This window comes from Eumetopias jubatus, unplaced genomic scaffold (genome assembly GCF_037043125.1).
Source record: "Eumetopias jubatus isolate StellerSeaLion01/CBP00866 unplaced genomic scaffold, mEumJub1_p1.0 scaffold_2, whole genome shotgun sequence".
Lineage (NCBI taxonomy): Eukaryota > Metazoa > Chordata > Mammalia > Carnivora > Otariidae > Eumetopias > Eumetopias jubatus.
Window position 1 is genome coordinate 75,814,745 of NW_028274808.1, and position 12,083 is coordinate 75,826,827.

The following is a 12,083-nucleotide window of genomic DNA, read 5'->3' on the forward strand; positions in this document are numbered from 1 at the left end:
GTCTAATGAGCAAATCAGCGTCATCCCAATGGCTGTCTACTTTGATTCCTGACACCTGTCCTCAAATACCAGCCACCTGCCAAAACCTTTCTCCCCTGTACTTCTGAGGGTCGTACCTTTTCTACCTTGTTTATAAGTCCTTTCCGATCTGTCGACCCCATGCCCTACTCTCTTCTGAATTGTACCCAGGAAGCACTCATTAAATATTTACTGAATTTAATTGAAACACACTCAGAGGTCAGAGAGTGCACGCTGTAGGTGTACCATTAGGAGAGCAAGAGTCATCGAGATTATATATCAAGAGCATTTCATATTTGGGAAAGTTGTCTCCAATACCACACGCCCCTAAAAATGTACTTCAGGAGAAGGACATTCAGCCGCAGAGCAGAGGACGGAATCTGAAAATTTCCAAACAGCCTATTATTTCCAGGAGCATATTTTATAATACAATGTATTCAGCCTCCTAAAAACTCTTAAGAGTAAAACTAAAATTAACCTTGGGACATAATACAGAAATTAGACTGATATCCTTAATAATTTTTTTCCTTAGAAGCATGGCCTCTATTGAGTTTCCATTGCCCCAAGAAAAATATAATAGCAATAGCAGAGATTTGAGTTTTCCTTTACAGAGAACAAAAGATGACAACTCACCTTAGAACTAGTTGTAACATCACATCTTCACAATGTAAACCGATGAGAGTTCTAAATAATGCCAGGGACACCACACAGAGCTGGGAAGCAATAAACACACATTCTATTTCAGATATTGGAAGGATAGCTCTACTCCCCACAGATGGAAAGTAAATCGGAATTACAAAATAAAATGGCCTCTTTTTTTTAGCAGCTTTGATAAAAACATGGTGCTGCCAGAGAGAATGTGTGTTAAGACTTTTAGTTCTCCTACAGGATTTGATTAGGAAGCCTATGCCTAGAATTATGCCATTACGCAGAATTAACCTCCTACAAAATGCCTCTGCTCTTATTTCCGACTTTTAAAGATCCACATAAATGTGCCCCTGCAACTCTCCAATGCGCGCGCGTGCACGTGCACACACACATGATCTCCTGCTTGGCACCTGTTTCCCCAAGTTATTTTCAAACACGACACTGGTTATTTACGAGACAGGGCTGACAGAAAATTGCATATGCCCTGGCCAGCTCCCTGCCTGGAATTCTTAGCCCCCCACCTCAGCTCCGCTTGGCTTGTGTCTTGGCTTTGAGGCAAACATGCTCCTTGGTTCCATTTCCAGTAGTGCTGAGGGTGTGACAATATACTTTTCTAAGAAGTTCAGTCAAAAACAAGAATTCTTTCAACCTCTAATTTCCAAAAACGAAAGATAAACAGCCAAACAGGGAAGATACCCAAAGGTGTATTATAAAATCATTGTGCCCTTTTGGGGGTAAGCTTTTTATCATACCATCAGACCACTTAAGAAATTTGTTGCCCCAGTGAGAAAGGGCTAGCCTGTCTTCTAGGCAGGATGGACTTAAAACCTGGTCAATGGAATTCAGAATGGTGTCATAATAGTAACAGCTACACGAAAAAAAGGGGGGGAAATAGAAAAAAGAATATTCCTCATTTATTCCCAAAACAAACTCTCCCGAAATTCATTCTGAGTTATTAAAGCCCCTTCCTCTGGGGCTCTCCTTACCCGAAATGGGGTGTTGATTCGGCTCGTGAGAGTATCTAGGATGTGGACATTCTCGTGCTGGTGCAAGAGGATAAAACGGAGGAAGATCTCGAGTAGTGCTGGCTCGGAGATACTACGCAGGAAAAGGTCCAGATACGCAGTTGTGGTCATGACCTCCTCCACAGTCACCTGGGACCAACGACAGAGTGAGCACAGGTGAGCGTCCTCTCGGTGCTGTGGTACATGCTTCCCCAAAGGCCCCTGCCTCACCGCAGTGACCCCATCAAGGCAAGGACACGCCAACCACCAGAACCCGCTTCAGAGCCGCATCTGAAGCCTATAACCTATTCACATTCCACAATGCCTCATGCTGCTTCCGCCCTTTAATTCAGTAAGGGAAAAGCAATGACATAAAAAAGCAATTCAAGTGTTCTGACACCTCTAATCATCAAATGCAGTTCAAATACCATAAAGATTTTAGTGTGTAACCACAAAGGGGAAAAAGAGATAATGGAAAGTATCTACATGGTCAGTAAAGGATTAATTAGAAAGCCCAGTATAACTGTTTCATTAGTAGTCATCTGATAAATATTTATTGGACCTGCTATGTACAGGAGCTAGAAAACATAAGAACACATTTTCTGTCCAGGAAGATGGGTTCAGATATAGAATCTAGTAAGCGAAATAATGACATCATAAGTGGCAAATAAGAGGGACAGACACAAAGTACTGCAGATGTTTAGATGGGCTTCTGGAAAACTGCAAGTCAAATCTGTATAACATACATAAAGTGTTATTTATAAAGTGCAATAAGAGTTTACCGCTTATAAGGTAACTGACTTTTTTTTTATAATACAAATGAGTATTGTCTACGTGGTGTGAATTTCCTATGCAGTAGAATGTGAGTCTTTCAGGGAAGAGAAGACTCTCAAGAGTCCGGTTTTTCGAAGTGCCGAGGATTTGGTACTTAAATCTTTCAAATTTTAAACATTTTGATAGGGAATATTTTCAGAAGTCATATATAATTCTTTGTCTTCCTAAAAGCAAATACAACACCTCTTGATGAACAGGGGTCATCCATTGCCTTACTGTCTGTAGAAGAGAAATAACCCAACCTGGGAGGCATGAAAATCACCGAGGCAACAGCTCCAATTCTCAGATTCCAACTGTATCCCCTAGAAATCTTGGAAATCTCCCCTGCCCTGAGTCTAATGCACTTGATGCTAAGTGAAACAGATGGCGATGCTTTCTGAGTGATTACATCTTCTCTTTTCCAGTTTTTCACTTCTTTCTTCCTTCCTTTCAAAGTGTTAACTATCATATTATCATACTGTGACTGGTCACTCCTTTTATAATATACTCCTCTTCTCTTCATAATTTTCTGCCTTCAGAATCCACAAATCGCCGGGCTAACCCATCCCAGAGTCCACAGTCTCTCACGGTTCATCTCCCCCTCCGATTTCCCCTCCTTCTCCTAATGTCCTCCACGCTATTTCTTACGTTCCACATATGAGTGAAACCATATGATAATTGTCTTTCTCTGCTTGCTTATTTCACTTAACATAATCCCCTCCAGTTCCATCCATGTCAGTGCAAATGGTGGGTATTCATCCTTTCTGATGGCTGAGTAATATTCCATTGGATATATGAACCACATCTTCTTTATCCGTTTGTCTGTTGAAGGGGTATTAAGGAGGGCACGTACTGCATGGAGCACTGGGTGTTATATGCAAACAATGACTCATTGGAACACTACATCAAAGACTAATGACGTACTGTATGGTGACTAACATAACATTAAAAAGAAAAAAAAGAATCCACAAATCAGTTTAGAAATCAGATCTCCAAATCTGCTCTATAGGTATAGATAGGCACCATGTGGGTGCATCTGTACATAAAGGCTTAAATTATTTTTAGACATTTCTTGGGCCTTAGGTCTGTTCCAGATATAGGAGTACAGGTGGATAAGAGACGACCAGATCGGTTTTGTCCATTTTCTTTATGCTAAGCAAGGCATGCCTATACAGTACATGGGAACTCACCCTCTCGGGGTTGACAGCTCACCCCTGGCACGCACGCATCAGAGTGCAAAAAGTCTCCCCGTCCAGCTCAGCGCCCCTGCTTCGAGCCCTCAAAACATTCAAAACACCACCGTGTCATCTGACCAACTTTACAGAGCTCGCTGTGGCCCAAATAAAACAAAGGAAACAGGTAAGCCTCAACCACTTGGCAAATAAATTACCTTGAGAAGAGTGCTTCTCACAGGCTGCCCCTGCTCCTGAAACCCACTGCTTCTATCCTTGTGTCTCCTGGTCTTCTCCAGTCCCACGCTCGCAGCACTCTTCATGCTGTCCCGGGACGTACGCTATGGCTCGTGTGTTACTTACTCTAGGGCAATGCACAGAGCCTGGCACAGAGAAGGTACCGAATATAACATTTCCTGAATAAATGATAGCCCCCAAGGTCCTAGTGATTTACATTTGCCAGAGTTGAGCTGAATTTTTAATTCTTCTCTCTGGCCCTCTGTTCTGAGTGGGGACTTTTTTTTTATAGAAACGTACAGAATAACAGACATCACCAACTATAGCTAAAGGGGAAACGATTCACAACACCACCAAATATACAGCTCCATTAGCTCGCACCCATTCCGCTGCTGCAATCTCGGGGTCCTGTAGCAGAAACTGAATCCAAAGTCATGTAGCAGAAGTCTAATTCCCTAACAATCCTGATGGCTAGAAAAAAAGTACCACTAGTCATTTCGAATGGGCCATGCATGCATGCAGTTTCTGCAATAGTGCGTTTTCAACCTTACTTACTGAGCACTGCTGAGCTGACACGTCCTGCAGAATTCCAGGGGCTGCCTTTGCACCAATAATGCACCATCAGCTTTTCCCCCCTTAAGTTACACATGACCTTAATAAGCTCAAAAGCACAGCAACAAACCCTTTAGAAGTCTCAGTCTTTGGGGGCTGACATGAAAGCAGGGCAGTAAGCATCTATTGTTTACTACTCTTAGGCTGGATAAATGAAAGATTTTTTTTTTTTTTTAAGCAATCAAAGCTGTCATTTATAAGCTAAGAGGATTTAAGAAAAACACTTGGAGGGGCAGCATTTACATAACGTGGTATAAATACGCAAAACCCAATTCTATTAAGCATCCACTTGCAATCTCTTTATAAATCAAGGTCACCCTCACCTTAAACTAATACCCAAGCCAAGAAAATCTGGTTCCCTTCTCTTTCTGTCTCTTCCCTCCTCTGTGTTCGAGGAGCCCTCAGAAGCCTTTTATCCCAGAAAATCTTTTCCTGCCCCATTATCTTACTTTTCAGAATCTTCCTTTAATCCTCCAAATAGGCAACCTCCTTAACGAGGATGAGACCAGAGCCTAAGTATGATCGCTAGAAAGCTAACGCTGAACCACCAGGGGAAAGAAGCTCTGCCACGTGGAATGCAAAACCAGACCTGCCACTCATACTCCAAAAAGGAAGTATTCGCCCAACAGGACAGTAGCATCCTCTTCGTGGTCCAACTATGAAGGACAATCAGTTGCTGGTGTACCTAAGACCTTTCGCTTTACAGATGACTGTCAGTATCCATTTCTCTTGTTCTGTAAGGAATTGCAGGTAGCTACAAATTTAGGTAGAAATAGTAGTAGAATTAATAAATGAGGTTCTACCTTACTACCATATAAGACACAATAAAACTTAAGGACACTCAAGACTAGGAATGTTAATTCTAACTAAAGGCAGACCATAATGACAGCAATAACCTAAGGATAATTCCTGCCCACAAACAATCATCTTTGACAAGATAAACCACAAGCATGAACCTAAACAACGTTATCTGGCAAGCTACCCTTCTGTGAGTAACTTTCTAGCCCCAGTTCTAGATTGGAATCTGAGCCCTGAATTGGGGGACTTAATTCGACTTCTATCAAGACCGGTTGAGTCGATCCTTTGAAATCAACCCCTTACTTCACCCACCTTCTCCACCCTCCACTTGCCCTCACCTGGGGTCCCCCTTCACACCGAGCGCCTTCACCAGTCCCTTAAACTGGTGTTTTCAAACTAGAGTCTGACATCCAAAAGTGGCGAGTGAAACCAATGTATTGGTTCACCCCTGGTGTAGACCAGATTCAAACCAAAACTATTAGGGTACGCTGCATGGAGTAGGTACTGTTTTGGGAAACTCCTGTGTGTCTGTTTTGTTCAAACTATATGTAATGCGATATATTACATATGCATGTGCCTCATTATCTAGTCAGTAAAAAATACACACACACACACACACACACACACACACACACACACACACACTCAAAAGCATAAGATAAATTTCTGGCTGTGCATTACGGTCAGAAACATCTGAAAAGCACTCCAGTACATGGCAATAACCAAACAAACCCACAAGCCTGTCTGCCATCCCCTCACCCTGGTTCCCGGCACCCATCCCACACTCCAGGCTCCGACCCAGCGTGGTCTGAGTCTGGAAGCAGTGTGTGTATGTACAGGTGGGATCAGTGCTCCCAACAGGACAGCAAGTGAATTCATGGTCAATCTACTCCTTTCTATCTCAGCCTAAGCGCTCTAACCACACACTTTTTTTTTTTTAATCAATATCTCAAGCTTCTCCAGAAATGGGACAAAACAGAGTTTGTTTTCCTTTAAAAAGGGGATGGGTAGGAAGGGAGGAGTTCACACCATGTGTCAGGTTCTGCTTCTGTAATTCAAAACTCTCTCAGAAACGGAGGCCAGACCCAAGCCCAGGAATCACGGCCACCATCGCGGCAGCACATGCATGAACTTAATGCCTAGCGTAGGAGTGAAACGGAGCATATAGACATTCTGACCTTTTGGTAATCAGTTTGAGTTGGGCAATTCCGTTTGCAGCTAAATTAGCACCAGAGTCCTCCCTGTAATGGCAGGTTTATGTGTGTGTCCTGAAAAACAAATTTCCCACCTGCTAATTGTTTTTCTGTGATCCAGTCACACTGGAACAAACAGACGGGTCCTACCTTCTGTCGCTTAGGCAGGTGGCAGGGAGTGGGGTCAGGTGACTGCTGCAGCCTCTCCAAGTTAGAAGCCACCTTTCCTTGGCGTCTCCTTCGAGGTAGGGAGAAAACTAGCTAAGCGGGGGCTCCCCCGGGGCGTCTGTGAGCCCTCAGCCTCAGCGGCTCTCACTGGAGGGTGAGGAAATGGTGAGACCCATCTGAACCCTGCCCACTGAAAGCAGCGGGGAGGAAGGGATCGATGAGGCTGCATCGCGTGGAACAGGGCACACTGGCTAAGACCTGCCTGCGGCTGCCATCCAAGCCAGTGGCCAGGCAGCCAAGGACAGCGGCGGGGTGCACCCTCCACAGCCAGCTTCTTCCCTCCAAGGACATACAGCACGAAGAACACGCAAGTACGGAAGGGAAGACAGACACGCTGGTTCTCAGCGAGCAGCCCCACTGTTTCAGCCAAAAATTCAGGACAGAAGACGCTCAGTTATTCCAAGTCTGCAGAGTGTGCAGTCGATGAGTCAGGCCCCCTCCCTCCCGGCCCTTCCCGCCTCCCTTCTGCTCCTCGACCTCTAGGCCACACCCGTCGCTGACTCCACCACAGGCAGGCCGGGGAGGTAAACAGAGGTGACATCCAAAGTCAGGACGTTTGGCTACTTATTCTTAAAATACCTGAGGAAGGAAGACATTAAAATGACAGCCACAGGGGCGCCTGGGTGGCTCAGTCGTTAAGCGTCTGCCTTCGGCTCAGGTCGTGATCCCAGGGTCCTGGGATCGAGCCCTGCATTGGGCTCCCTGCTCGGCGGGGAGCCTGCTTCTCCCACTCCCACTCCGCCTGCTTGTGTTCCCTCTCTCACTGTGTCTCTCTCTGTGTCAAATAAATAAATAAAATCTTTAAAAATAATAATAATAAAGAAAATAAATAAATAAAATGATGGCCACAATGACATCAGCAACACATTTTAAGGAAAAATGTTAAAAATAAAGCCAGTGTCTCCCCTTTATTCTTCCTTCAAGGTATCTGTAATACATTAAATATATTAAATCAATTAAATATTTATTAATTCATTAAGTATAATACATTTCCTCTTGCCTATCATAAACCTCTCCAAGGAGCAGTCAGCAAATTATTTCTAAAGCCTCCCTTCCTATGCCGTGTGTGCATAATTTGTACCCTACTACTTCATTATAATAGAACTTACCAGAGTGTAATTCAACCTATGAGCCGTTATATTTGAACCTCGTCCAGTAGAATTTGATTACTAAAGTACTCCAAGTATCACATAAGACATGTATTTTGTACTATTTGAGAGTTTGGTTCTGAGGTCAGAGATAACAGAGAAACTCTGGGGCGTTTCCGCTCAGAAGCAAAGATCTGAAGAGTCTCCCCAAGATCTCTCCACCCGTCCCTTGACTATTTACTAGTTGTTTCAGAAAGATTCCTCTCAGTTGCAGTCTGAGCAACCATAAAACCACATCACCGTCACTGGTCAGTCTCCGAGCACCTCCTGGGTAAGGAAGGACTATCCTCAGCATATTGCTCCAGCTCTCAGAGTCCGCACAACCTCATGAGAATGGATGCCACCCGAGCACAAGCATACTCCCTGAATGAAAGGGCCCTGCAGTGCGCTGCCAGACTCCAAGGGAGGCTGGAGAAGCAGGCTCAGAAGGGAAGGGGCTGTGCTGCTGGGCAGCCAAAACAGAGACCCACTCTCCCTTCTTCTGGACTCCGACAGACCCACCACTTCCTTTGGCAGCGCAGCTCAGGTCTTTCCAACTGGAAAGCATTCCTCACTGTAAAGGGAGACTCCACCCCCTGTAATTTCAAGTGTGCCTCACCCTGTGCTCACACAAAGAGAGGGTGAGAGGAAAATGCCACCTCCCCAAACTCAACTGTCCTTCCTATTCTGGGATTCTTGTTAAACCCTTAGCTTCCTGTCTTCTAGGCTAAGTCCATTTCCTTTCTCGGTTTTCTTAACGCATTCTCCCGTCCTTTAGGATTGCACACTCACTGCAGAATCGACCGTGTCTGACCTACAGGGTGAATTCTCAAAGCACCTGGTACACGGGCGGGGACTCAAAGGGTAATCAATAAATGTGTCGAGATGGAAATCAGCAGCCCTGTTACTAATAAAAACACACGGTTTTTAGAGCTCACGTTGCGGATGCCTTCATTAGCAAGGTGGTTAGATTCATTTGACAATACATGAAAAGAAGAGAATAGTTTCCCTTTATCGCAAATAACATTTCATTGAAGATACAGAGCCCAACTCATGCCATGCTCTTGAATTACAGCAACCTTGAAAAGTGATCTATTGGGGGGAAAAAAGAAATGCTTCCTCGGTTTTCCCCCTGATTTCTCTTCCTAATAAGACAGTCCTATTGAATTCTGACGAGACTGACTTTAAAACCCAACAGCAGAGGGGAAATGGTTCATGGGCCTGAGTCTCAACCAGCAGCTTATTTAGAATGAAGTATTTGAGAACAGTTATAAGAAGGTCTGCCACCTCCCTCCTCATTCAGTCTGCCTGCTGGGTTAAAGGTATTATTGGGCCTGGAGTTTTATACACAGACCAATTTTCCTAGACACTAAAGAGTATAACAAAAGCAAGCCCTGATGACAAAAGACAGATTTCACTCCTGGCTTAGTTTCCATGAGATGGAAAGTCTTCAACACAATGCAAGACTGAGAAAATGCACAGGTGTCTGCCCAAATGGATTCAGTCGTAGAACGACTGGTCCTTCCCTGTTACCCCAGCCTGCTCATCACCTGGCACTGGCCAATCACAGGGTAAGGCGCACAGGGGTGCACGCCAGGGATTCTGTCCCGACCTCCCCTGAAACGCAAGTCAGACCTCAAAATGGGGGGCGAGGGAGGGCAGAAAAAAAGTTAGTGTGAGGCAAAAGAAAAGTAGGGCAAGAAGGTAAAATACACAAACAGTAAACCTCCCTTCTGTTTCCCTTCCTCCTCGGTTTTCTTATGACAACTTGGAGAAACACTTGGCAGGGCATCTGTTGCTGATAAATGTTTGATGTGCTCCCAGGAGGGTGCAGGGAAAGAACAGAAGATTCACACCAACTTTCAGACCAGACCCCCCCCTCCCCTCTCCACAACAGTTTCCAAGACCAGTACCACCTGGCTGCCTCAGACAGGGCGGGGCTTTGTGCGAGCTACTTTGTACGGTTCTCTGTGTCGGGAGGGTGGGACCCTTCCTATCTTTCCGTAATTCCGAGGCTTAAGCACTGAGTCCTCCAGGACAGCATTATCTCCCTTGTGCACTTGTTGAAGCTCAAAAGGAAGAGAGAAATCTAATTTCCCATTTCAAATCAAAAGTAAATGTAAGCTTAATTTATAACCCTAATTCTCTTCTCCTACCGTGGCAGAGAAGTGACATGAAGTACCAGGAGATGCTGGAGGGGAAGAGGCTTTATAGTACCTTACAACTGATTCAGACTCTAAAAAGCTGCCTGTGTGTGTTGAGACAATGAATACAGTTTAGTCTCCTAACTTCGGGCTTCTTTTTCCAACTCCATCTCCCCTCTTTGCCCCCTCAGCAGTGAACAACAGGTGCGTCCGTACAGCTGCCCAGCCTGCGCTTTTCCACGGAAGAACAACAGAAAGTTCCAGGTTCCCATCCACAGAAACGGAATTTTGTTAACATATAAGAAACCTGGAGGGCGCCTGGGTGGCTCAGTCGGTTAAGTGTCCGCCTTCAGCTCAGGTCATGATGCCGGGGTCCCAGGATCGAGTCCCGCATCGGTCTCCCTGCTCTGCGGGGAGTCTGCTTCTCCCTCTGACCCTCCCCCCTCTTGCGCGCTCTCTCTCTCACAAATAAATAAATAAAATCTTAAAAAAAAGAAAGAAAGAAACTTGGAGGTTTGTGCCAGTCACTTCTAATTGCCCTCCCCTCCAATATTCAGTCTCCCTTTCTTACTTGGGAATGAACCTTGACTCTCTAGCTAAAAAACTACAGGTCCCTCCTACCTTTGCATCTAGGTATGGCTGTACCTGTCTTGGCCAGTAAGGTGTGAACAGAACTGGTGTATGGAATAAAAAAAGGACTACAAAAGGGAGTTTTCTGTTATCTACAGCTAAACCTTATACACAAACTGATACAGTGTGTTCTCTGAAAAGAAGACGAATTGCTTTGTAAGTAAATTGCTATAGCACTCTCATACCAGCATTTAGAACAGTGCCTCGCATATACTGGGTGTTCAAAATGTATTTGTTGAGTGAATGAATCAATAATGAAGGTTTTATATCAAAAAAAAGACCAACTAACACTGGCAGCCCATGATCAGGCTGAAATGCAGCAACGAGACTAATCTCATAGCCCATTCTCCAAATAATCCTCCCAAACATGAGAACAGCATTTTTCAAAATTTTCTTAACCGGGACCCATCCTAAGAATGTCATTTTACAATAATATATGATATTTACTGTTACTAAGTACAAGGCACTCCGGTATTTTCTATTTTATTGTTTTTTAAGTGCTAATTGCAACCTACCAAATCGAATTGGTGACTCATTACTACGACAAGAGTCAGTGTTTGAAAACTGTTTTAAAAATATATATAATACTTATCTGTTAATTTTTCTGTTAACTAATAAACGAGTAAGAGCCAACATTAAAGTCTGATTTTTTTTTTTTTAAGATTTTATTTAGGGCGCCTGGGTGGCTCAGTTGTTTGGGCAACTGCCTTCGGCTCAGGTCATGATCCTGGAGTCCCGGGATCGGAGTCCCGCATCGGGCTCCCTGCTTGGCGAGGAGTCTGCTTCTCCCTCTGATCCTCCCCACTCTCATGCGCGTGCTCTCTTTCTCTCTCTCTCATTCTCTCTCTCAAATAAATAAATAAAATCTTTAAAAAAATAATAAAGATTTTATTTATTTGACAGAGAGAGACAGTGAGAGAGGGAACACAAGCAGGGAGAGTGGGAGCGGGAGAAGCAGGCTTCCTGCTGAGCAGGAAGCCCGATGCAGGGCTTGATTCAGGGCTTGATCCCAGGACCCTGGGATCACCACCTGAGCCGAAGGCAGACGCTTAACGACTGAGCCACCCAGGTGCCCCTAAAGTCTGATATTTTTTAGTTAAAAATCTAAAATATTCACAATTTCATAGAAAGAAACAGTGGTAGGAAAAACCAAAACACTGTGCCTATTTTGTTTGACATTTTTAAACAGTAGTTAAATACCACCGCTGATGTCTTGGGGTCTCTACAACACAAAGCAAATATTGAATCTGCACTGGGAAGATCTACCTGGGACCTAGGAGATGCTGAGAGCTGGCTGGTTGGCCTGTCTCCCTCCTGGATCCACTCCTGCTTTCCGTGCCACATGTGCAAAGGGCAGGTGTCCTCTCGCGGCACTCACCTGGCGCTCCAACCCTGGTCTACTCTGGGTGGTTAAGTATTGGTGCGAGCTGTTCTTTCTCTCAGCTAATAAGGGAATCGA

General features: G+C 44.6%; 1 protein-coding gene across 1 annotated transcript in view; it reads right to left on the reverse strand.

Moving 5' to 3' along the window:
* Positions 1–12,083, reverse strand: part of FHIP1A (FHF complex subunit HOOK interacting protein 1A) — a 79,794-nt gene that overhangs the window by 24,387 nt on the left and 43,324 nt on the right. The window contains exons 5-6 of the mRNA XM_028125300.2: positions 1,653–1,820; positions 652–731 (exon numbers count right to left, since the gene is read on the reverse strand). Coding sequence (XP_027981101.1) covers positions 652–731; positions 1,653–1,820 — 248 coding nt within the window. The remainder of the gene's footprint in view (positions 1–651; positions 732–1,652; positions 1,821–12,083) is intronic.